General features: G+C 37.9%; 3 protein-coding genes across 6 annotated transcripts in view; 2 read left to right on the top strand and 1 right to left on the bottom strand.

The window, feature by feature from the left end:
- The window catches only part of LOC127867956 (uncharacterized), a 55,030-nt gene extending 31,847 nt beyond the window's left edge, over positions 1–23,183 (bottom strand). For all 4 annotated transcript variants that reach the window (XM_052409478.1, XM_052409479.1, XM_052409476.1 and 1 more), the window contains exons 1-2: positions 23,069–23,183; positions 7,336–7,500 (exon numbers count right to left, since the gene is read on the bottom strand). In XM_052409478.1, the coding sequence (XP_052265438.1) occupies positions 7,336–7,491 (156 nt within the window). In that variant the 5' untranslated portion in view covers positions 7,492–7,500; positions 23,069–23,183. The remainder of the gene's footprint in view (positions 1–7,335; positions 7,501–23,068) is intronic.
- The window catches only part of LOC127867957 (folliculin-interacting protein 1-like), a 280,754-nt gene that overhangs the window by 217,507 nt on the left and 35,414 nt on the right, over positions 1–27,833 (top strand). The window lies entirely within an intron of this gene.
- Positions 26,341–27,833, top strand: part of LOC127867961 (ras association domain-containing protein 4-like) — a 58,357-nt gene continuing 56,864 nt past the window's right edge. Inside the window, exon 1 of the mRNA XM_052409489.1 lies at positions 26,341–26,816. Coding sequence (XP_052265449.1) covers positions 26,759–26,816 — 58 coding nt within the window. The 5' untranslated portion in view covers positions 26,341–26,758. The remainder of the gene's footprint in view (positions 26,817–27,833) is intronic.

The raw sequence follows: 27,833 nt of genomic DNA on the forward strand, positions 1-27,833 counted from the left end.
TTCTGACCAAGTTTGGTGAAGATCGGATGTAAACTACTTGAATTAGAGAGCGGACACCATGCTGAATGTTAAAAACGCACTAAGTGACCCCCTGACCTCGTTTTAGGCCCGAAATGGCCCATGTTCAAACTTGTCCTACAGATCATTTAGATAAAACTTGTGACCAAGTTTGGTGAGGATTGGATGAAAACTACTTGAATTAGAGAGCGAACAACATTGTGGGGTTTAAAACGCACTAAGATACCCCGTGACCTAGTTTTTGACCCGGCATGACCCATATTCAAACATGACCTAGACATCATCTAGATACAACTTCTGACCAAGTATGGTGAAGATTGATTGAAAACTACTTGAATTTGAGAGCAGACAACATTGCAGGGAATAATCTACATGCGCATCCCGCGTCTATGACGCACAAATATCGAAATAGACGCATAGTTTTGAAATATGTGCATCCACTCGGACGCATTGCTGAAACGAATCCGTTAACACATACGCAAATCACGATAAGTACGAACCATCTTCGGTATGAGTCAAAAGTGTAGCTATGAACGCTGAGTTTAACCGAATGAGGCTTGAAGACTGCAACAAGTCTTTTAATTGGCTCTAGTCAAGCCGCTGCTGTATAATACGAACCAATTAGAATCGACCTTTTAAATAGAGTGTGTTATGATATTTTCCCCGGATGAAGGCCTATTTTAACTTATTGTAACTTAGTCATAAATAATACAGAAATAATGCCTCTAAAATAAGGTGTTGAAGCTAATTCCAAAACAAACAACTCTAAACTTAAATAACGGTAGGTCAACGGCTCGCAATTCGGACGTTAACAATAATATTATCAGGCTCGCAATTCGGATGTTAACAATAATATTATCATTGATTTGAATCAAGTTGAAATTTTGAAACAGGTTACATTCATGTAACAGACACTTATAGCCTATGTGAAGGCAAACAAGATAGTGATAACCCTGAATTTGTTTTTTGGTTTCAAAATTCACTGTTTAAGAGATCATTTAAAGTTTAGTGCAAAAATTAGTTATTGAGCTATGTCACTTCAATGTTCTTCACTACTTGGCATCTTTCAAAATTTGGGACCAATTCTTTTTCAAGTTGGACTCATTAATTTTGGCCTGGGACTCATTGGTCTAAAATCTGCGAGTTCAGGGACCCATAGATAATAAATTCTAGATTATTCCCTGCATTGTGATGTTTAAAACGCACTTAGTAACCCCATGACCTTGTTTTTGACCCGGCATGACCCATATTCAAACTTGCCCTAGACATTATCAAGATACAACTTCTAAACAATTTTGGTGAAGATTGGATAAAAACTACTAGAATTAGAGAGTGGACAACATGGTGAGGTTTAAAACACACTAAGTGACCCCGTGACCTAGTTTCTGACCCGGAATGGCACATGTTCCAACTTGACCTAAACATCATCTAGTTACAACTTCTGACCAAGTGTGGTGAAGATCGGATTAAATTTACTTGAAATAGAGAGCGGACACCATGCTCAATGTGTAAAACATACTTAGTGACCCTGTGACCTAGTTTTTGATCTGGCATGGCCCATGTTCGAACTTGGCCTTCAGATCATCTAGATAAAACTTCTGACCAAGTTTGGTGAAGATCAGACGAAAACTACTTGAACAAGAGCACCGCCTTGCGGGTGCAGACCGCTCATCTATTTTCTTTTTAAAGGTGAAGGGACTCTCATTTTCAATCACAAAGGAGGGAGGGGTGGAGTGAAGAGGGGTGTATAGTGTGGGGGGGTGGACATTTATTACATTATCTTCCAAAAATGCGAAAAAAAACGGGGGGGGGGGGGGGGGGGGGGGGGGGGGGGGGGAAGGGGGGGGGAGGGGGGGGTAGGGGGGTAGGAGGGGTAGGGGGGGGGGGATTCTTGGGTGCGATGGTTGGACGGTATTTCAAACATAAAATAATAAAAATAAATAATTTTGTTTTTTAACAGTTTAAAAACAAGAGTGCCAAACTGTCACAAGATACGCCCGTTCGAAGGTTTTGGACACCATGCTCAATGCTTGAAAGTGTCCTCAAGACCTAGTTATTGACCCGGCATGACCCATATTTGAACTTGACCTAGATATCACTTAGATGTAACATCTGACTAAATTTGGTGAAGATCAGATGAAAACTACTTCAATTAAAGAGCGGACAACATGCTTAATGCTTGAAATGCACTATGTGACCTCGTTTTTGACCCGGCATGACCCATGTTCGAACTTGACCTACATATCATCTAGACACAACTTCTGACCAAATTAGGTGAAGATCAGATGAAAACTACTTCAATTAGAGAGCGGACACCATGCTAAATGCTTGAAATGCACTAAGTAACCTCGTGACCTAGTTTTTGACCCGGCATGACCCATATTTGAACTTGACCTACATATCATCTAGACACAACTTCTGACCAAATTTGGTGAAGATCGGATGAATACAATTTGAATTAGAGTCCGGACAAAGTGGCGCCGTTGAAAATGCACTAATTGACCCTATGACCTAGTTTTTGACCCGGCATGACCCATATTCGAACTTGGCCTATATATCAACTAGATGCAACTGCTGACCAAGTTTGGTGAAGATCGGATGAATACAATTTGAAATAGAGTCCGGACAAAGTGGCCCCTTTGAAAATGCACTTATTGACCCTATGACCTAGTTTTTGACCCGGCATGACCCATATTCGAACTTGGCCTAGATATCAACTAGATGCAACTGCTGACCAAGTTTGGTGAAGATCGGATGAATACAATTTGAAATAGAGTCCGGACAAAGTGGCCCCTTTGAAAATGCACTTATTGACCCTATGACCTAGTTTTTGACCCGGCATGACCCATATTCGAACTTGGCCTAGATATCAACTAGATGCAACTGCTGACCAAGTTTGGTGAAGATCGGATGAATACAATTTGAAATAGAGTCCGGACAAAGTGGCCCCTTTGAAAATGCACTTATTGACCCTATGACCTAGTTTTTGACCCGGCATGACCCATATTCGAACTTGGCCTAGATATCAACTAGATGCAACTGCTGACCAAGTTTGGTGAAGATCGGATGAATACAATTTGAAATAGAGTCCGGACAAAGTGGCCCCTTTGAAAATGCACTTATTGACCCTATGACCTAGTTTTTGACCCGACATGACCCATATTCGAACTTGGCCTAGATATCAACTAGATGCAACTGCTGACCAAGTTTGGTGAAGATCGGATGAATACAATTTGAAATAGAGTCCGGACAAAGTGGCCCCTTTGAAAATGCACTTATTGACCCTATGACCTAGTTTTTGACCCGGCATGACCCATATTCGAACTTGGCCTAGATATCAACTAGATGCAACTGCTGACCAAGTTTGGTGAAGATCGGATGAATACAATTTGAAATAGAGTCCGGACAAAGTGGCCCCTTTGAAAATGCACTTATTGACCCTATGACCTAGTTTTTGACCCGGCATGACCCATATTCGAACTTGGCCTAGATATCAACTAGATGCAACTGCTGACCAAGTTTGGTGAAGATCGGATGAATACAATTTGAAATAGAGTCCGGACAAAGTGGCCCCTTTGAAAATGCACTTATTGACCCTATGACCTAGTTTTTGACCCGGCATGACCCATATTCGAACTTGGCCTAGATATCAACTAGATGCAACTGCTGACCAAGTTTGGTGAAGATCGGATGAATACAATTTGAATTAGAGTCCGGACAAAGTGATGCCTTCCGCCCGCCGCCCGCCGCCCGCCGCCCGCCGCCAAGGGGTTTCACATAATACGTCCCGTATTTTATACGGGCGTATAAAAAACAACAATTGGGGGGGGGGGGGGGGGTTGGGGGGGGGGGGGGGTTGGGGGGGGGTATAGTGTGAGGGTGTGTTGGTTATTTGTATTTGTGAGATGATCTTTAAAAAAAAAAAAAAAAAAATGGGGGGGGGGGGATTCGGGTGGGGGGAGGGGAGTTGGGGGGGGGATTCTTGGGTGCGATGGTTGGACGGTATTTCAAACATAAAATAATAAAAATAAATATTTGTGTTTTTTAACCGTTTCAAAAAAAAAAATTGGGGGGTGGGGTGGGGTATAGTGTGAGGGTGTGGTGGTCATTGGTGAGATGATCTTAAAAAAAAAAATTAGGGGGGGGAGGGGGGGGAGGGCACGGGGGATGGTTTGGGTGGAGTCTATTGTGGTATGTCAGGTAAGAGAAGTTTTGTCAAAGTATCAATCAAATCTAATCATAAATAAAGAAGTTATGGCAATTTTAGCAAAATTTAATAATTTGACCTTGAGAGTCAAGGTCATTCAAAGGTCAAGGTAAAATTCAACTTGCCAAGTACAGTAACCTCATGATAGAATGAAATTATTTGAAGTTTGAAAGCAATAGCATTGATACATAGGAAGTAAAGTGGATCTAAACACAAAATTTAACCATATATTCAAAGTTACTAAGTCAAAAAAGGGCCATAATTCCGTAAAAATGACAACCAGAGTTATGCAACTTGTCCTTTTACTGTACCCTTATGATAGTTTGCGAGTGTTCCAAGTATGAAAGTAATATCTATGATACTTTAGCGGTAAAGTGGACCAAAACACAAAACTTAACCAAATTTTCAATTTTCTAAGTATAAAGGGCCCATAATTCCGTCCAAATGCCAGTCAGAGTTACATAACTTTGCCTGCATGGTCCCCTTATGATAGTTAATAAGTGTTGCAAGTATGAAAGCAATAGCTTTGATACTGTAGGAATAAAGTGGACCTAAACACAAAACTTAACCAAATTTTCAATTTTCTAAGTATAAAAAGGGCACATAGTTCTGTCAAAATGCCAGTCAGAGTTACATTACTTTGCCTGCACAGTCCCCTTATGATAGTTAGTGTTGCAAGTATGAAAGCAATAGCTTTGATACTTAAGGAATAAAATGAACCTATACACAAAACTTAACCAAAATTTTCAATTTTCTAAGTATAAAAAGGGCACATAATTCTGTCAAAATGCACGCCAGAGTTATCTAACTTTTCCTGCCCAGTCCCCTCATGATAGTAAGTAAGTGTACCAAGTTTGAATGCAATAGCATTGATACTTTCTGAGAAAAGTGGACCTAAACGCAAAACTTAACCAAAATCTTCAATTTTCTAAGTATAAAAAGGGCACATAATTCTGTCAAAATGCACGCCAGAGTTATCTAACTTTGCCTGCCCAGTCCCCTCATGATAGTAAGTAAGTGTACCAAGTTTGAATGCAATAGCATTGATACTTTCTGAGAAAAGTGGACCTAAACGCAAAACTTAACCGGACGCCGACGCCAAGGTGATGACAATAGCTCATAATTTTTTTTCAAAAAATAAATGAGCTAATAAGAGAGAGGACACCATGCTGAATGTTAAAAAATGCACTAAGTGACCACGTGACCTAGTTTTTGACCCGGCAAGGCCCATGTTCTAACTTGGCCTTAAGATCATCTAGATACAACTTCTGACCAAGTTTGGTGAAGATCGGATGAAAACTACTTGAATTAGAGAGCGGACACCATGCTGAATGTTAAAAACGCACTAAGTGACCCCCTGACCTCGTTTTTGACCCGGAAAGGCCCATGTTTGAACTTGGCCTTAAGATCATCTAGATACAACTTCTGACCAAGTTTGGTGAAGATCGGAAGAAAACTACTTGAATTAGAGAGCGGACAACATGCTGAATATTTAAAACGCACTAAGTGACCCCGTGACCTAGTTTTTGACCCGGCAAGGCCCATGTTCGTACTTGGCCTAGACATCATGTAGATACAACTTCTGACCAAGTTTGGTGAAGATCGGATGAAAACTACTTGAATTAGAGAGCAGACACTTAATACGGACATCTAGTTACAACTTCTGACCAAGTGTGGTGAAGATCGGATTAAATTTACTTGAAATAGAGAGCGGACACCATGCTCAATGTGTAAAAGATAATTAGTGACCCTGTGACCTAGTTTTTGATCTGGCATGGCCCATGTTCGAACTTGGCCTTGAGATCATCTAGATACAACTTCTGACCAAGTTTGGTGAAGATCAGACGAAAACTACTTGAATAAGAGAGAGGACACCATGCTGAATGTTAAAAAATGCACTAAGTGACCCCGTGACCTAGTTTTTGACCCGGCAAGGCCCATGTTCGAACTTGGCCTAGACATCATGTAGATACAACTTCTGACCAAGTTTGGTGAAGATCGGATGAAAACTACTTGAATTAGAGAGCAGACACTTAATACGGACATCTAGTTACAACTTCTGACCAAGTGTGGTGAAGATCGGATTAAATTTACTTGAAATAGAGAGCGGACACCATGCTCAATGTGTAAAAGATAATTAGTGACCCTGTGACCTAGTTTTTGATCTGGCATGGCCCATGTTCGAACTTGGCCTTGAGATCATCTAGATACAACTTCTGACCAAGTTTGGTGAAGATCAGACGAAAACTACTTGAATAAGAGAGAGGACACCATGCTGAATGTTAAAAAATGCACTAAGTGACCCCGTGACCTAGTTTTTGACCCGGCAAGGCCCATGTTCGAACTTGGCATTAAGATCATCTAGATACAACTTCTGACCAAGTTTGGTGAAGATCGGATGAAAACTACTTGAATCAGAGAGCGGACAACATGCTAAATGTTTAAAATGCACTAAGTGACCCCTTGACCTAGTTTTTGACCCGGAAAGGCCCATGTTTGAACTTGGCCTTAAGATCATCTAGATACAACTTCTGACCAAGTTTGGTGAAGATCGGATGAAAACTACTTGAATTAGAGAGCGGACAACATGCTGAATGTTTAAAACGCACTAAGTGACCCCGTGACCTAGTTTTTTACCCGGCAAGGCCCATGTTCGTACTTGGCCTAGACATCATGTAGATTCAACTTCTGACCAAGTTTGGTGAAGATCGGATGAAAACTACTTGAATTAGAGAGCGGACACTTAATACGGACCGACAGACAGTTTGACCGACAGACAGACAAGTTCACCCCTATATACCCCCCTTAACTTCGTTTGTGGGGGTATAATGACGTGAATAATCTCCATAACGCCATCTATCCATGTTTCAAGTTTCATGAAAAAATATGAAGAACTTTTAAAGTTATGGCAGATCCAGAAAAGTGTGACAGACCGACTGACTGACACACAGAGAGCAAACCATAAGTCCCCTCCGGTTTCACCGGTAGGGGACAATAAAACCTTTTCCATACTAGATATTTCACTGCTCTAGAACAGAATGTTAGCGTTAGAATATTTTAACTAATTGATTTGCAGTCTTAAGAGCACTATTGTAGTTGCTATTGCTTACTTGAAGACTATGCATGGCTCCTGCATGTCCTAAGAGCTGTTGACCTTGTTGTGGGATGGTTCCTGCCCCAGGGAATCTCACTGCCATCATGTACTGCTGGCCCCCAATCTGTTGGGGCATCATCATGGGCATCAGCCCTTGTATGTGTGGATTCATGTCAGGTTTCTGTTAATTTAACAAATATTTTGGAATTGTATTCACAATGTTTAGGAATGTATTTTGGACAGTGCTGGACAATTTGTGACTTTTAAATTAAGAGAAAATTGCAGCAAAAATCTTTCCTTTTTCAGTTTAATCCACCTTTTTAGCAATATTAAAGCGAGATTATACGATTTTGTCCAATATTTAAGAATTTATATAAAATGTGTTAAAAACTTATTATACATATATTTCAATATAAATTAAAATAAAAGTTAAGAAAAACATGTGTCGAAAAATGCGAAATAATCCAGATATTTAATTCTGAAATCGAAAATGTCTGTACAGTCAAACTCACCAGCATGTATATCATGCATGTACGATGTGAATCTAAATTTAGTTTAACAGTGCCCCAGATAAGCTGCGTATCTGCGTCTTTCACCCTATTAAAATGTTTAAAAACGCAAAGAAATACAATATCATGCGTATTGAAAACGCAACCAATTTGACTTTTACGCAAATTCGTCAAATTTGATGCGTACAATAGCTTCGATCGAAAATGCTTTGCTCATTTTCGGTATTTTCTCTTTGGAATAATTTTCGAAACGCGGCGACGCTTTTATTCAGAAAGCGCCTGGATGACGGAGCAGGAAATCAGTCAAAGTTATTTAAACGCTCTGTGGACTAGAGTTCATAACTTAATTACAGCGTTTACGACAACATACATGCGTTTTCAATCTGATTTAATCCGTCGCTCATTGTGCATGTATTTGTAAAGCGTCTGTTCTTTCAGTTTCTACTACAATGCGAAATAGAAATGTCTAAGAGAGGTCGAAAGACGTCCGCGATTGTTGCGCCAAAATATCAGTCGATCACAAACTTTTTGAACCAAGAAAGCAAGAGCCAATAAATGCCGAATCATACGTGTTAACATTCTTTTTAAGTTTAAAGTTTATATTATGGAATGTTTCAAGGGTTAAAGATGTTATGAAACATCTGTTTATTAAAGTTAATTATAATTGTTTACAGTTTTATTGAATCAATACAAGAGTTCCGCGGTCGGAGATGACCGCATTGAAGCCGGATTTTTGATTTAAATGACAGGAAAGTACCTTTCGTGTTTTTGTCAATGCAATACTTAAATTACTGAAATATTGTTCAAAGGTCAAAATGAAATGTAAGTACTTTTCAAGGCATGAGCAAACCTTGTGTTATGTTTTGAATGCATGCATATACATGAACAACAATAACATTTAAGGTCACTGTCAATTGAAAGACTTTAAAATGACCAGTTGTTCTCTTGACCAGTGGTCATCTGTTAGTCATGGCAAAGTCCATGTCCAAGCATACGAAAGTTAAAACAACTTTTAATTTTTAACATTCAAGGTCACAGTGACCTTGACCTTCAATGACCTTAAAATGACCAATTGTCATCTACTAGTGCTGGCCAACCTTCATGTCCAGTTTGAAGACTGTAAGTCCAAGCATAAGAAAGTTATACCATGAAATAAGAATTTTAACATTTTTACATTCAAGGTCACGGTGACCTTGACCTTAAAATGACCAGTGGTCATCTACTAGTTCTGGCCAACCTTCATGTCAAGTTTCAAGACTCTAGGTCCAAGCATACCAAAGTTATAACAACTTTAACATTTTTACATTCAAGGTCACAGTGACCTTGACCTTCAAATGAATGACCTTGAAATGTCCAGTGGTTACTTACTAGTTCTGGCCAACCTTCATGTCAAGTTTCAAGACTCTAGGTCCAAGCATACCAAAGTTATAACAACTTTAACATTTTTATATTGAAGGTCACAGTGACCTTCACCTTCAAATGAATGACCTTGAAATGACCAGTGGTCATCTGTTAATCCTGGCCAACCTTCATGTCAAGTTTGAAGACTCTAGGTCCAAGCATACCAAAGTTATACCATGAAATAAGAACTTTAACATTTTTACATTCAAGGTCACAGTGACCTTGACCTTCAAATGAATGACCTTGAAATGACCAGTGGTTACTAACTAGTTATGGCCAACCTTCATGTCAAGTTTCAAGACTCTAGGTCCAAGCATACCAAAGTTATAAGAACTTTAACATTTTTTATATTGAAGGTCACAGTGACCTTGACCTTCAAATGAATGACCTTGAAATGACCAGTGGTCATCTGTTAATCCTGGCCAACCTTCATGTCAAGTTTGAAGACTCTAGGTCCAAGCATACCAAAGTTATACCATGAAATAAGAACTTTAACATTTTCGAGCACGCCGCCACCCCGCCCGCCCGCCCGCCCCCCCGCCCGCCCGACAACATCAATCTATAAGCCGAGATTTTTTCGAAAAAAATCCGGCTAACAAGTGTGCAGCTTCAACAGATGTAAAGCAGAAATGATTATAAGGTATGCAATTATATAACTAAGTTTACCCTATTTCAAGAATGAAATCACCCTATTTTTCAAAATCAATGGGTGAAAACCCTATTTCCCAAATAATTATCTGGGGCACTGGTTTAACGGTTCATTTTAAACTCCCGCAACGATATATATTCATATGACACACGAACACTAACTCTGATCCTAATAAAAAGACGAATGCTTCGGTTATTGTAGGAAAATATGTACGAAATATCATCGGCACAATCGGCTCGGGGCGCTAATTTGTCTTTGCTGCATTTCATATAATTCATCTTCAATGTATAATTTTTCTTGACTATTTTGTGTTATTGTAACGTATTTTTATCCATACATTAGAATTTGACACATATAAAAATCGTATAATCTCGCTTTAAGTATAAATTATATGACATGTACATGTATATGTACAATAATAGGTACTTTTGGTACCCCCTTTGCGTAACTTAACAAGAAAATCTGAGTTATTTTTCACTTTTGTGTGTGTCAGAAACAAGTGGAAGCAATATTATGTTACAATTTTAACAAGAGCACCTCCTTGTGTGTGCAGAACGCTCATCTATTCTTTTTAAAGGTTACGGGACCTATCTCAATACTTCAATCACAAAGGAGGGAGGGGTGGAGAGGGGTGTATAGTGTGGGTGTGTGGTCATTTATTACATTATCTTCCAAAAATAATAAAACAAATGCAATTTGTTTTATTTATTTTTTTTTTTTGGGGGGGGGGGGGGGGTTATTCTTGGGTGGGATTGTTGGACGGTATTTCAAAAATAAAATAATAATAAAAATATTTTTGTTTTTTAACCATGTTTAAAAAAAATATAAAAATTGGGGGGGGGGGGGGGGGGGGGTATAGTTTGAGGGTGTAGTCATTTATTAGATGAATTCAGTGCTCCAGCTAGGCCTTAATCGAAGGGCGCCGCACCCTGCCCCCCCCCTCCCCCCCGAACCTCCGCCCTGCCCTAAAAAAAAAAAAAAAATTTTTTTTTTTTACATATGATAATTCATAAATCTCTTATTAAATTGTAATTAGTTTAATCCTCATTGTAGACATTATATTTGAATGGTTTAATAATAATGGGAATAATACAATTATTTATAACATATAAATTAACATGCAATAGGAAGCATTCCAGAAACACCAGCGCGCTCGAACGTGCCCTTTTGACAAAATACTGCGCGTCGAAAGTGCCCTTTTGACAAAATACTGCGCGTCGAAAGTGCCCTTTTGACAAAAAAGCCCCCCTGCCCTTTTCAAATCCTAGCTGGAGCACTGGATGATCTTTAAAAAAATGGGGAAAAAAACAATGGGGGGGCGTGGGGGATGGTTTGGGTGGAGTCTATTGTGGTATGTCAGGTAAGAGTTGTTATGTCAAAGTATCAATCAAATCTAATCATAAATAAAGAAGTTATGGCAATTTTAGCAAAATTTAATAATTTGACCTTGATAGTCAAGGTCATTTAAAGGTCAAGGTAAAATTCAACTTGCCAGGTACAGTACCCTCATGATAGCATGAAAGTATTTGATGTTTGAAAGCAATAGCCTTAATACTTTAGAAGTAAAGTGGATCTAAACACAAAATTTAACCATATATTCAAAGTTACTAAGTCAAAAAAGGGCCATAATTCCGTCAAAATGACAACCAGAGTTATGCAACTTTGTCTGCACAGTCCCCTTAAGATAGTTAGTAAGTGTTGCAAGTATGAAAGCAATAGCTTTGATACTTTAGGAATAAAGTAGACCTAAACACAAAACTTAACCAAATTTTGAATTTTCTAAGTATAACAAGAGTGCCAAACTGTCACAAGATACGCCCGCTTAAAGGCTTTGGACAACTTGATAACTTTACCATGACCCATATTTGAACTTGACCTACATGTCATCTAGACACAACTTCTGACCAAAGTTGATGAAGATCTGATGAAAACTACTTCAATTAGAGAGCGGACACCATGCTAAATGCTTGAGATGCACTAAGTGACCCCGTGACCCAGTTTTAAACCTGGCATGACCCATATTTGAACTTGACCTACATGTAGATATTGTCTACACACAACTTCTGACCAAATTTGGTGAAGATCGGATGAAAACTACTTCAATTAGAGAGCGGACACCATGCTAAATGCTTGAAATGGTTTGTGACTTTGTGACCTAGTTTTTGACCCGGTGTAACAGGCCATTTTTTCCCCCCTGGCCACTTTTTCCCCGGGGAAAAAAGGGACTAGTCCATTTTTTCCCCGGGGAAAAAGTGGCCTAGGCCAATTCTTCCCCCCCTAGTCCAATTCTTCCCCCCTGATTTTTCATTTAATATATCTTTCCGTCTACACCTTTCGTCCAGTTTTTCCCCCCTGGCCAGTTTTTCCCCCCTAACATGTAAAAGTAGTTTTAATATCAGAGTTTGATTGAGAGTTGCTAAAACTGCCTCCACACCCTTATCTTTTATTTTACTTATCTTTTACATTTATATTTCACTTTTCTTCCAGTTGTTCTCCCCTGGCCAGTTTTTCCCCCCTACCATGTTCAAGTAGTTTTAACAACAGAATTTGATCGAGAGTTGCTAAAACTGCCTCCACCCCCTTATCTTTTATCTTACTTATCTTTTACATTTATTCTTCACTTTCAGACAGTTTTTCCCCCCATGGCAAGTTTTTCCCCCTTAACATATAAAAGTAGTTTTAACAACAGAATTTGATTGAGATTTGCTTAAACTGCCTCAACCCCCTTATCTTTTATTTTACTTCTATTTTACATTTTTTCTTCACCTTTCTGCAAATTCCCCCCCCCCTGAAAATTGGTCATCTCAATGAAATCTAGGTTAAGTTAGGGAAAGTGGGTCATGTGTGTTCCAAAACTAGGTCACCAGACCAAATCACAGAAACGGTTAGTTAACACTCCAGAGGTCACTTTTCATACCAATCTTCATGAAAATTGGTCAGAACCTTCATCTCAATGAAATATAGGTTGAGTTTGAATGTAGGTGATAGGTAGTCAAAAACTAGGTCATTAGGTCAAATTATAGAAAACTTTCGTTAACTCTCTAGATGTCATATTTTCTTCCTGATCTTCATGAAAATGGATCACAATGTCCATCTCTATCAAATCATTACCTGAGTTTGGAAGTTGGTCATGTGCAGGCAAAAGCTAGGTTACAACTAAGTCAAATCATACAAAATGTTTGTTTGCAATCTAGAAGGAGTTTCAGGTGAGCGATACAGGACCCTCTTGTTCATTCACTTTAAGGCCATTTTTCCCCCTTGGCCAGTTTTTCACCCCTACCATTTGGTTTCGTTCCAAAGACCACTTTTACACTTAATTTTATCTTTTGACAATTACTTTGGGGGGCGAGGGGGGAATTGGCCGAGGGGAGAAAAATGGCCAAGAGTCATGTTGCTATTAATTCTTTAAGTAGGGGGAGGGGGAAATTGGCGAAGGGAAGAAAAAAAAATTAAGAGTCATGTTGCTATTAATTCTTAGGAAGGGAGGGGGGAAAGATTGGCCGAGGGGCGAAAAAAGTGCCAAGAGTCATGTTGCAATTAATTCTTTAAGTAGGGGGAAAATTTGGCCAAGGGGGGGAAAGATTGGCCTGGGCCATTATTTCCCTGGGGGAAAAAACGGCCTAGGCCAATCTTTCCCCAGGGAAAAAATGGCCTAGGCCAATTTTTCCCCGGGGAAAAACTGGCCGGGGGAAAAAATGGACCGCTACACCGGCATGACCCATATTTGAACTTGACCTAAATATTGTCTAGATACAACTTCTGACCAAGTTAAGTGAAGATTGGATGAAAACTACTTATATTAGAGAGCAGACACCATGCTAAATGCTTGAAATGCACTAAGTGACCCCGTGACCTAGTTTTTGACCCGGCATGACCCATATTCGAACTAGACCTAGATATATATATAACTAGAGCTTTGTCACTGAATGTGACTTATACCCCCATACCACTTTGACGCAGGATAAAAAGTTGTTTAAAAGTTTCGGATGAATACAATTTGAATTAGAGTCCGGACAAAGTGGCGCCGTTGAAAATGCACTAATTGACCCTATGACCTAGTTCTTGACCCGACATGACCCATATTCGAACTTGACCTAGATATCAACTAGATGCAACTACTGACCAAGTTTGGTAAAGATCGGATGAATACAATTTGAATAAGAGTCCGGACAAAGTGGCGCTGTTGAAAATGGACTAATTGACCCTATGACCTAGTTTTTTTACCTGGCATGACCCATATTCGAACTTGGCCTAGATATCAACTAGATGCAACTACTGACCAAGTTTGGTGAAGATAAGATTTATACAATTTGAATTAGAGTCCGGACAAAGTAAAATGCACTAATTGACCCTTTGACCTAGTTTTTGACCCAGCATGACCCATATTCGGACTTGACCTAGATATCAACTAGATGCAACTACTGACCAAGTTTGGTGAAGATCGGATGAATACAATTTGAATTAGAGTCCGGACAAAGTGGCGCCGTTGAAAATGCACTAATTGACCCTATGACCTAGTTTTTGACCCGGCATGACCCATATTCGAACTTGGCCTATATATCAACTAGATGCAACTGCTGACCAAGTTTGGTGAAGATCGGATGAATACAATTTGAAATAGAGTCCGGACAAAGTGGCCCCTTTGAAAATGCACTTATTGACCCTATGACCTAGTTTTTGACCCGGCATGACCCATATTCGAACTTGGCCTAGATATCAACTAGATGCAACTGCTGACCAAGTTTGGTGAAGATCGGATGAATACAATTTGAATTAGAGTCCGGACAAAGTGATGCCTTCCGCCCGCCGCCCGCCCGCCCGCCAAGGGGTTTCACATAATACGTCCCGTATTTTATACGGGCGTATAAAAAGGGCACATAATTCTGTCAAAATGCCAGTCAGAGTTACATAACTTTGCCTGCACAGTCCCCTTATGATAGTTAGTAAGTGTTGCAAGTATGAAAGCAATAGCTTTGATACTTAAGGAACAAAATGGACCTAAACACAAAACTTAACAAAATTTTCAATTTTCTAAGTATAACAAGGGACAAAATTGTCACAAAACCAGGTTTTCATTGTGAAAAAAAAATCTGATAAAGGGAGAAAACTCAAACTGAACTTTTGAAATGAACAAACAAAATAAACCCCCTTTGTAAGTTTGTTTTTAAAAAAAATCTATTTTTAGTCGTGGCGACCTTGACATTGGAGATATTGACGTGATTCTTTCGTGCGACACACCGTCCCATGATGGTGAACAAATGTGCCAAATGATTTTAAAATCTCACAATGAATGACATAGTTATGGCCAGGACAAGCTCATTTATGGCCATTTTTGACCTTTGAACTCAAAGTGTGACCTTGACCTTGGAGATATAGACGTAATTATTTCGCGCGACACACCGTCCAATGATGGTGAACAAATGTGCCAAATGATTTTAAAATCTGACAATGAACGACATAGTTATGGCCCGGACAAGCTTGTTCCGCCCGCCCGCCAGCCAGCCCGCCAGCCCGCCCGCATTCGCCAATCTAATAACCAGTTTTTTCCTTCGGAAAACCTGGTTAAAAAGGGCACATAATTCTGTCAAAATGCACGCCAGAGTTATCTTACTTTGCCTGCCTAGTTCCCTCATGATAGTAAGTAAGTATACCAAGTTTGAATGCAATCGACCTAAACACAAAACTTAATCGGACGCCGACGCCAAGGTGATGACAATAGCTCATAATTAAAATAAAATAGATGAGCTAATAAAAACGTATCGATAAATGCCATGGTAGAAGAGTCAATTTTTACATATATCACCAATACACACGGTAACATGGTGGAAGCGCGAGCATCTGATACTGGTAGCTTTATTAAGCAGACTGACGGAAAACCCCTTCATAGAACGCAAATTTATATCAGAAAATGACCAAACAGATTGTGTTGTTTTGCTTTTTCAATAATATTTATAGAAAAATGTCCCATATGCAACATTTAACATTATTAATATCACTTTTGTACCTAATAACATAGGGGATTCCTTAACTGCTTGAAGTCAGAAAGCGTGTAAAACTTAACCAAAAACAAAGTTATAAAGTTCCATTTCGTGTCAAAGACATGTAGGAAATATGTTTCATTAAAACTTTGGGAAAAAACATGGGTAAATGCCATTGTAAAAGTATTAACGTATTTCTTATACTACAATTACATGTTGTAACAAATTAGATTTCGGTAAGCACCCAAGCGCTTGAGAGCATGTTTAATGTACCAAATAACCCATTATAGAGAGCTAATGCTCTTTATAAACTTATATTTTATTTTTTGCATACTAAGACAGGGCTTTTTTTGGCCCAATTTTATAGCCGAAATTCGGCTATATTCCCAATTGCTAAAAGTATACTTTTTTCCCCAAAACTTGCTAAACAAGAGATATGTTTTCCGGAAACACAATGCCCCCTATTGCGCCGCTTTGAAGCCATCTATTCAACCTTTGACCTTGAAGGATGACCTTGACCTTTCACCCCTCAAAAATGTGCAGCTCCATGAGATACACATGCATTTTTAATATCTAGTTGCTATATTCAATATTGCAAAATTTTACCTTTGACCTTGAAGGATGACCTTGAAGGATGACCTTGACCTTTCACCACTCAAAATGTGCAGCTCCATGAGATACACATGCATGCCAAATATCAAGTTGCTACATGTATCTTCAATATTTAAGAGGTTATGGCCAATGTTAAAGTTTTAGGACAGACGGAATATTTGACATTTGACCTTGAAAAATGACCTTGATTTTCACCTTTCACCACTTAAAATGTTTAGCTCCAGGAGATACACATGCATCACAAATATTAAGTTGCTATCTTCAATATTTAAAAAGTTATGGCCAATGCTAAAGTTTTCGGACGGACCAAATATTTGACATTTGACCTTGAAGGATGACCTTGACCTTTCACCACTCAAAATGTTCAGCTCCAGGAGATACACATGCATGGCAAATACCAAGTTGCTATTATCAATAGTGAAAAAGTTATGGTAAATGTTAAAGTTTTCGGACGGACGGACAGACGCCATATATTATACATTTGACCTTGAAGGATAACCTTGACCTTTCACCACTAAAAATGTGCAGCTCCATGAGATGCACATGCATGCCAAATATCAAGTTGCTATGTTAAACATTGAAAAAGTTATGACCATTAAAGTGTTCGGTTGACGGACAGAAAAAAAAACGCTCATGACATCGGCTGTTTCGCTTTTTAACAAAGCGTAGTCCGATCTGGTCTCGTACGGGTTTAGACTATACCTCGATTTGGATGACGTCTGCATTATTCGTGTGCACAATATTCTCCGTGTTGTTAAGGCGCTTATTATATTTGCGATGAAATTAAAGCGTTTTGTGATTCGGCTGCATGGAAAACATATATGTCTTGCAATTCGAAATATTATGTGAAAAAGATTCCTAAGCAAAACCCTGGTTGCAAAACGAAAACTGTTGATTTTGTTAAGCAAGCGTCATTAAATAACAAACATCGTCAAGAAGTACAAGTCTTCCCATTGAAACTCCTTCCATTGTTAATGATAGTGATTCAAAAACAAGTTGAAGTGACTCTTTTGCATCGTCATCGCTGACTTCCGAAAGCAAAGTGCTGACTGATATTCAACATGTTGAAAGCAATAGTTCTTCAGAAGAAGACGAAGCGCCTTCTAAAACAAGAGCTGTCAGAGGACAGTGCGCTCGACTATTCGAGTGCTTGACAGTATAACGAAAGCTATCATGGAGAGGGGGGGGGTATAATGTGGGTGTGTGATCATTTAATAGATGATCTTTCAAAAATAAGAAAACAAAAAAAAAATTGGGGGGGGGGGGGGTGGTTGGGGGGGGGGGGGGGTATAATGTGGGTGTGTGATCATTTCATAGATGATCTTTCAAGAATAAGAAGAAAAAAACATTTTTGGGGGGGGGATGGTTTGGGTGGAGTGCATTGTGGTATGTCAGGTAGGTGTTGTTTTGTCAAACTGTAACATAGATTTATCAATAATATGCATATTCTAAGTATAAAAGGGGCCATAATTCTGTCAAAATGCTTGATACAGTTGTCTGCTCTTGTTTATAGGTTGGGGTCATGTTGGTAAACAAGTATGCAAAATATGAAAGCAATATGTCAAGGGACACAGGAAATATTTGGGGTAGTACGCAAACTTTAACTTAGATTTATCAATAATATGCATATTCTAAGTATATAAGGGGTAATAATTCTGTCAAAATGCTTGATACAGTTGTTTGCTCTTGTTTAAAGGTTGGGGTCTTGATGGTAAACAAGTATGCAAAATATGAAAGCAATATGTCAAGGGACACAGGAAATATTTGGGGTAGTACCCAAACTTTAACATAGATTTATCAATAATATGCATATTCTAAGTATAAAAGGGGCCATAATTCTGTCAAAATGCTTGATACAGTTGTCTGCTCTTGTTTATAGGTTGGGGTCATGATGGTTAACAAGTATGCAAAATATGAAAGCAATATGTCAAGGGACATTGGAAACATTTGGGATAGTACGCAAACTTTTACATTTGCACGCAAACGCAAACGGGAACAGCAACGCCGGGGTGAGTAGGATAGCTCCACTATATATATTTCATAATCATATATAATAGTCGAGCTAAAAATGGTGCCTTATGTGACTGAAGACTTTGTGTGAGCTTATTAAGTGGAAAACTGTTGATCATGGTGGTGTTTGTGATTAAAGATGCTGAACTCATTCATGAAGTTTTAAATCCAAAGTTATTTTCCCAATTTCTAGAAAATGCCGATAAAATTCCCAATTTCAAAGCCATGGGCTATCTTCCCAAAAAGCTGAAAAAAGCCCTGTAAGAAATATGACACAAACCCCTAGTGATTTTTTCCTTCTTTGGTTGGACGGGTCCGGTAAACGGACCCGTTCCCAATGACCTACGAACCCGTTCCCAAAATGAACCGGACCCGTCCCAATTTCCGAAAAAATACAAACAATCAGGGTTCGACACTAAGGCACGTCCGACAGACATTGTCTAGTAAGATCGGTGGTCGGGCTAGTAAAACTGCGGGCTAGGTTGTCCGACTGGTCGTACATAAATTAAAAAAAAATCTATACGGATTCATATAACTATAAATAACTGCTGTGAAAACCTTAACTTTTAATGTGTAAAATTACTCTTGTATCCATTATTTACATTAAAACAAAACTAGTATATTTAAATAAACGCGGAGCATTCACATGATTCATCCCTATTTTTAGACGCAAGGGAGAGCTTCCTGCAGAAATTGCTTGTTTCTATTGGTCAAGTTGTCATGAATATTAATGATTTTCTGCAGTGTCGTAAAACTGTAGAGCATGATTTTACGATTTTTATCGAAAATCGGTAGATCTATTGTCAATGTAAACATTTTTGCGTAGCAGACAAGATAATGTAATAGAATGGCTTTGTTCAAGTTCGGATTTTTGTCCGACAAATCAGTTAATAAAAAAGAACCCGACGCTTAACTGACACGAAACGTAAATATGAAGAAACATGAAAACGTCAATTTTATCCTAGATGGAAAATCGAGTCAGTTCCCATGACTTAAATTTGACTGAGAAAAGCAAAAAAGGGTTATTTTATTGTTTTACTCTATGCATTAAAAAATCTGGTGTTCACTGATTATTTACTGATAAATCCTGATTTAACAGTTACATGACACAATTGTGTTCATTTGCTATGTCAGTTATGGTCTAGTAGACATCAGGTTCGGGCTAGTACATTTTAAGAGGAGCTGGTCCGACGGTCTTGCTGTAAAAAAAGTTTATGTCGAACCCTGACAATCCCAATCAAATTCTAGTAAAAAATCCCCGAATGCGCCAACTTGACGTATTTCGCTACCGTTTTAACTTGCGGCCGATTTGACTTCTCAATCATTGACTGGTTTAAACATTTAATGTTACATTTGTACATTAAATATGTGTATGTTATTGCGAAATATTAACCAGTCCGAATTTTCTTACGCTTCTGGCAATACTCCCCATGAGCATACATGCCAGACGTCCCGATCTCGGCAGGACAGTCCCGCTTTTGGGCTCTTTGTCCCGGCGTCCCGATATGAGACGATTTGTCCCGACATTCGTAAAAAACGATGTAAGGTCTATAGGTTCCCAATAAAATTCGCTATTCAAGCTCTGTTTCACTAACACTTACCACCGCTAATCCTTTTATTGCCCCCAATTAACAATCCGATTCTACTTCTCGTGTGTACCAGTGTTGTTTATGACACCTTATCAGCGATTTATCGGCAAATTATTGATTTTATCAGGCATTCACACCATGGTGGTCTTCAAGATAGTGGTCGCTTATTGCTATCGATAGTTGTATTATAATGAAATAAATGTTGAAAATGTGTTTGTTTTTGTCTTTGTTTGAAACGGTTTACAAAACAATTGTTTTGTAAAATTAACTCTACGTCATTAATGAGTCTTTTACATTCAATGTTTAGTTCCAAAATAACGGGATAATCCGAATGTGCAATATACCAAAATCGCAACAAACAGTCCAATAAGTGATACCCATCCTGTCTAGTGTAATTGGGTGTAATTGTAATAAAAACAACGAGGTGCTATGCATGACAGTTTGACCCTACTCCAATTAAGCTAAAAACAACGAGGTGCTATGCATGACAGTTTGATCCTACTCCAATTAAGCCGCGACAATTGACAAGAAACAAACTGCGCATGGATACATGCTTAAAAAAACATCGCAACTGGATAGCCTCCCCTGCGTTAATGTTTGCCAGTGAAAGTAATATAATGAGTATTGTTGTCGTAATGTTCCAGATTTTGTACTCTTAAAAGATGAATATTATCTTCGTTGTTTGCTATAGTCTTATTTAATAAAACTGTTATTGTTATGTTTTAGATTTCATGTTCATATCAGATGTTTTATGTCTTGAATAAAAGTATCAAGAGTTTTTGTTAGTACTGACTACAGTAATGGTGGAATGATAGATCCTGCTTTTTGGTCAAATGTCCCGACAATTTTTTATGGAATGTCCCGCTTTGGACCTAAAAAAATTAACATGTATGCCATGAGTCACAATAGTAGGTATTACAGAAAGAAATGAAAGCCTAGTGAAGTCAAGAGCAAATCGTTAAGTGATTTTGGCTTCGTAAAAAGTTCATCAGTCTGCACAGACAAACGAAACAGACTCGGACAAGGCACACTTAGTGCTCTGATGAGGCTAAGCAGCCTGGGGGTGTCTGGAATCTAATAAGCCCAGAAAGACGCCATTCTTGATATATTTAAAGCAGACACAAACAGAAAACTCTGTAACTCTGTGTTCCGATAGCATGTTGTTGTTTGTGCAAGGCTGTGAATAAAAGTTTTTCTTTCCTGTGTCATTTAAAGCTGACAAAAGTTTAACAAAGTCATTAAAATACCATTCTTCAATTGGTATAATTCACAATTTAATTTTTCCCAATTGGAAGATTTTGCGACGTGTTTTTTTCCCAATTTGGTGATTTCACGCCGCGAAAAATTCCCAATGGCATGGGTACCGGACCCTTTCCCAATTGGGAGAAAAAATCACTGAACCCCTTTTACCAGTGTTACATGGGAAGTAGGGGGGAAGTCTGTAACAAGGGACAAAATTGTCACAAAACCAGGTTTTCAAAAAAAAATTTTTTATAAATAGAGTTTTGTCACAGACGTGACGTATACCCCCATATGCTGCATTGACACAGAATATTTTGCATGCTGTCTTCACAAAACAAGAGAAGCTAATTTATGTTGATTTTAAAGAATTATTATGCCATGATCATTTATGGCCATTTTGACCTTTGAACTCTTGAATTCTTTTGCATGACATGCCGTCCAATGACTGTGAACAAAATTAATTAAATCAACAGAGTCATTTTAAAATCTCACAATGAATGACATAGTTATGGCCCGGACAAGCTCATTTATGGCCATTTTTGACCGTTGAACTCAAAGTGTGACCTTGACCTTGAAATTATCGACGTAATTCTTTGGCGCCACACACCTTCGAATGATGGTGAGCAAATGTGCAAAATGATTTTAAAATCTCACAATGAATGACATAGTTATGGCCTGGACAAACTCATTTATGGCAATTTTTGACATTTGAACTCAAAGTGTGACCTTGAAGATATCAACGTTATCCTTTCGCGCGACACACCGTCAAATGATTGCGAACAAATGTGCCAAATGATTTTAAAATCTCACAATGAATGACTCAGTTATGGCCCGGCCCGACAAGCTCATTTATGGCCATTTTTTACCTTTGAACTCAAAGTGTGACCTTGACCTTGAAGATATCGACGTGATTCTTTCGCGCGACACACACCGCCCAATGATGGTGAACAAATGTGCCAAATGATTTTAAAATCTCACAATGAACAACATAGTTATGGCCCGGACAAGCTTGTTCCACCTGCCTGCCTGCCGACCTTCGCCAATCTAACAACCAGTTTTTTCCTTTGGAAAACCTGGTTAAAAATCATCCTGAATATCACGTAATCTATAGGCAATCAATAGGCAAAGAAGCCACATACATTTTATCACTTAAGAAAAAAGCGATTGTTTGCGTTTATGAAATTCTTAAGCACTTTCATACTCAATAATTACCAGAATTTGCTTTAAAAAAAGGAATAAATGGGATAATCTGGTAATGAATAGCGACGGGAAAATAAGTACGAAGGAGAGTCAGGTTCATATGTACGGGGATCGTGTGTATCTATGTGTAAGTAAATTTGTTAAAACACTTAAACAAAGGTCACTATCCAAGACTTTAAAGTATTTTTCTTGAAGAGTTATAACACACCAAATAACGTCATAAATGAATGTAAAAAAAATAACATGCAGAAGGGGGCTACTCTCTCTAATCCTCCCCCCCCCCCCCCCCCCACCACCACCTGTAAACAAAAATCGTGTGAAAGACACGTCCAAATTTTGGGTATATTTAAATATCTCAATGATCGACTCTTTTTGTGTCTGGTAAGTAACAAAACAAAGCATTTCATGTGCTAGCATTATCAGGAAAGTTGCAAACTGACGATGAAATGCACACACAAACAAGTTGAAAAAACTTGTTAAATTTTAGCCGGCTTGTATACAATTTCCTTCGAAATAAATAATATTGAATGTTTTCAAAAGTTCAATGTAATAAACGTACGTATTAAGTTTATAATTGCTTATTTTCCTTTTTCCATTTTCATGACTTTTCACCGTTAATAGCAAACATGGCGTCCTTCGACCGGATGTACCAATTTTATGTTTACCAGTCTAAGACAAAACGGCCACTACACAGGACGGGATTTTGGAGAGATATTTTGTTAAGCTATATTTTTCGGCTTATCTGTTTAACGTCACTTTTGACCTAACCTGACCTGTGTTAGTGTCCAATAAAATTCAAATACAATTTTCCGCGGCTAGACACGAATGAATACACTTCATTTATGCCATTGGCTGATTTGAGTATACCACCAGAACATTGGAAACATGAACGCGTCTTTGTAACACTGTTTTACTGCATGAAACAATTGTTTCTCTAATGAAAAGGCTTAATAGATAGAACAGTTTTACACTTAACTCTCGACATCAATACAGTTTGTGCGTGCACCTTTTATTTTTAGAGGATTGCCAGCACAAGAGCGTTTGTACTTAAAGGCTATGTTCTCATATTTAGTACTGACTTCCATATTCCTGTCAACATGTTAACATGTAAAAGTATAAAGAGCAGTGGAAGCGTGGCATCACTTTAATAGATTGCATTTCAACCCGCGAGGTATCAGGGTCAGTTCGCAGCCAGAGTGTGTGAATGTCAGAGTTTATTTGCAGGTCATCGCTGCGTCTTCAGGACTACCTTATGTGCTGACCTGAGTTCGCGGCCAGTAAAATAATTGTTATATAATATAGACGCTATTGCGTGAACTAGGTGAACTGGAATTTTTTTAGACCAGAAATTTGTTAAATTAAGATATTCAGCAATATAATTATGGTATGTCAATAATAGATTATTCATGTGTTTTCAACTATACCATGATAAATATTATTTTTGATTAATTTAATAAGAATTATTCCACCAAATTGACTAATGTATTAAGCATGAGCGCGATGATTCTCGATATTGTTAATAATAAAATCAAATAGCAATGCCCGACAAACCACTAAAACACGTTTGTTCGAAGAACGCGCGTATAAATATTTAAAATATGTACGGATACTTCGCGTGTGGCCGGTTTACTCATATGTTTTAATTTCACTTCCATTCTTCTTTTGGTTTTCTGTTTTGTATCTATAGGTTTATGACCACCAATATGTAATAATGTAAAATAAGCCGAGAAAACTCCGCGTAACATCCCGTACTGTGTGTGATGCAGCTAAGAACTGCACAGAAAAAGACATTCGCTATCCTTGATCTCATTCATTAAACTCTTTACCTTTCCCAAACTCCAACCACAATCAACGCTGTATATTTGTTTTAAAGATATTTCGTGTTTAGAAATTAATTTATATGGAAATCACATTTGTTCGTTTACAAAACTCTGCAAGGAAGATATCCGTTCAACTTTTCTGGATGATGATAAAATATCAAATAAAAAAAAAATTCATTTTGAAAGTTTCCCGAAACAATTAGCATACCACGAAACGAACGCTATTGTAATGACTTTGATTTAGAAGATGAACACCATTTTATATCCATATGTCGCTGTTTCACTGATGTTAGAAAAAACAAAAGCCGTGTATTGTATACCAATCCATCTTTTGATGAATTAAACAAGTTATTTGTTTCAATGGAAAAATCAGTAATTTCTAATGTATGCAAGTATATCAGGTCCCTGAAGGTCTTGATATAAGAAATACGAATCTTAATAATACTGTTCAATAAAGTAAATTATCACCTCGATAGTTTTTTTAGTATTTGTATTCTTAAATGACAATTTTATGATATATAATATTATGTTGTTATACCAATGTACCTGACAAAAAAAAAGTGTATACTTAAGTATGCTTTGGTATGAAGACGATGTGAATAACTCTGAATAAACTGTCTGTCTGTCTGTCTGTCTGTCTGTCTGTCTGTCTGTCTGTCTGTCTGTCTGTCTGTCTGTCTGTCTGTCTGTCTGTCTGTCTGTCTGTCTGTCTGTCTGTCTGTCTGTCTGTCTGTCTGTCTGTCTGTCTGTCTGTCTGTCTGTCTTCTGTCTGTCTGTTTGTCTGTATGTCTGTCTGTGTGTGTTTCTGTGTGTCTGTCTGTGTGTCTGTCTGTGTGTCTGTCTGCCTGCCTGCCTGCCTGCCTGCCTGCCTGCCTGCCTGCCCGCCCGCCTGTCTGTCTGGCTGTATGTCTGTCTGTCTGTCTTATTTCAGCAAATTGAAGAACACCATTATTTTCACAGTTTGCAATTGATCTAGCATCTACTTTACATTTATTTTTCGGAGAGATCTACACTTAATCGCACTTCTATCGAAACACTTGTACAATTTCTCAAAAACGGTAATTGAAAGTTCACACGTTGTTGTTTGAGGTTATTTACTTAATAGTTGCAAAAGAAATTGATTTCTTAGGACTATCTGATCGGAAAACATACTTGTTCAAATGTTTGATAAAAAATCGTTATAAGCAAAGACGATTTCAGGCTGGTATTTTATTATAGCAGCGATGTTTTTAACAACAGTTCACGTGCATCACATGTATCGCACACGTACCGGATCATGTATAATGTTACTTGCTCTGTCATCAAAATTACAAGATCCAAATACTATTAAACTTCGCTGTAACGAGTTGCACTTGCGTGTAAATATACGACCTACAATCACGTGAACCAAAAAGGAACTTGAACCAGATTGTTTTCGGGAAATGATGAACAATTAATCCATCTACATTGATAATATATTATGTGTTCTCGATGAGATAAAATTATCAACAGTGAAATAAGTTGACATAATTATTTATATACGGCACGGAGCCTTATTTAGTGCAAATTCAAATTTGACTAATGTTTATTGATTTTCACGTAAAGTCAATATTTTCGGTTGCGTCGTTTTGTGACCTTTTACTTTCGAGTGATATTGCTCGGTTAATGACTATTCGTCGAATCAGCGAGGAGTTCGAGTCCATTTTTTAGGAGTCTAAACAAAAGTATGATTTGTTTGTTCATACTCCATGTTTTTACATAATCCTTCGATACTTAATGGAGAAATTATGTAACTTTTAAATGTTGCGTAAGAAGTACGATTTAGTGTACATATATTAAAGTTGATAGTCTTCTTTCCAACTCCCTTAAACATAATAATAGTAACCGGTATTTTAACTGTTTTATGCGTGTTTACATTATCTGTTCCTCTTGGTTGATATCTTCTGGATTGGTTGAAGCACACTCGAAATTGAGTGGTAATATCCTGTTCGTATCGATAGTTTATCTTACCCATGAAAAATCATGCAATTTTCGTGACGGTGCAATGCGTAAATTGTTTCTCATTGTATTGTAAACACATACTTTAATATATGTCCGCTTCGCTGGAAATAATCACATTTGTTGTCAAATAAACAATAAAGGTACCGGATTCCGCGTTGAGGACATGTCATCACCCGTGCATTCAAAAATCCCCCTACAGGCCACAATGGGATGTCCCGTCACGCTTGAGTTAGTACAGACGACAATTCTTAAGCATTGTAGTATAACACTGTACATGAGTTAAATTTAATGGATATAACTTGGTACTTTATGATTGACAAGGTGCGCCAAGTAAAATACTAATGGAATACATGTAATTCAAAACGTGCAGTTTCGAATTCGATAAAACGTCCGGAATAACTGGAGGAGTTCAGTTGTTCATTTGGAAATTTACCTGGGAGAGTTTCAGTATGGCTCAGAAGTCCACGAGAAATTTGTGTTCTGGATGTGGTACCGTCGTGTACTTTGGTACGGAATTTGATTTATTTTCTTCAGTTCTAGTAAATGTTCTTTATCAGGTTTATTGTTAGTATTTGGTGCTGTTTACTATATCCGCGATCAAATACAACAGAGTTTTAAATATATCAACATCTTTTAGTGCAATAGTCCAACCCCCAGCTATTGACCCTCTGAGTCTCTTGTACTATTTACTCGTAACAGCTCAAAGCATTCAAGAAGAACTATATATCAACCTCTTAAGAAGGATTAATGAATGATCGGTTTATTAGACGAAACCTGTGACTGTGTTTTTGCTAAAATTTACTAAACAAATTAAATTGCCTTTAAAAGACATAATGTCATGCATATATTTAATTGTGATTGTTATGGTTATATTGGTCCATTGTCTTCTCAAGTTGTTCAGAGCACATTTTTTAATGAATGAACAAATACGTCTTTCTTCAAATATTGACATGTATTCATTGACAGATGTATTCATTCAGACTTGTGAATGAATACATCTGAATTTTAAAAGATTAATGCATATCAATTACTAGTGTACTTAAGATTTCCGTGTTATTGTTTTTCTTACAATTGTTTGTTAATTAAGCAATTTATTGGAGTCTGTTTTATAGAGAGTCTATTAAGATCATTATGCCATTTGGTCGCCATATTAAAGGGGCCTTTTCACAGATTTTGGCACATATTGAAGTTTGTCATTAAATGCTTTATATTGATGAATGTAAACATTGGATCTAAAATGCTCCGGTAAAAAATATGAATTACATCAAAGAAATAAAAAAAAGTAACCATCTGATCAACTGGGCTCGAACCACTGACCCCTGGAGTAAAAGGCTATTGCTTAGACCACTCGGCCATCGGCGCTCATTCAATGAGTGATGTATTTTATACTTTATATAAGCAATCCTCGTATATATAGTATCACAAAATATAACGACAACAACAGAACTCTCCAAATTATTCAATCGTTTTGCGTTGCAACGCTTTATAATTTTCAAGTTTTTATATCGTTTAAAGATGCATATA

This window comes from Dreissena polymorpha, chromosome 2 (assembly GCF_020536995.1).
Source record: "Dreissena polymorpha isolate Duluth1 chromosome 2, UMN_Dpol_1.0, whole genome shotgun sequence".
In the NCBI taxonomy this organism is placed as follows: domain Eukaryota; kingdom Metazoa; phylum Mollusca; class Bivalvia; order Myida; family Dreissenidae; genus Dreissena; species Dreissena polymorpha.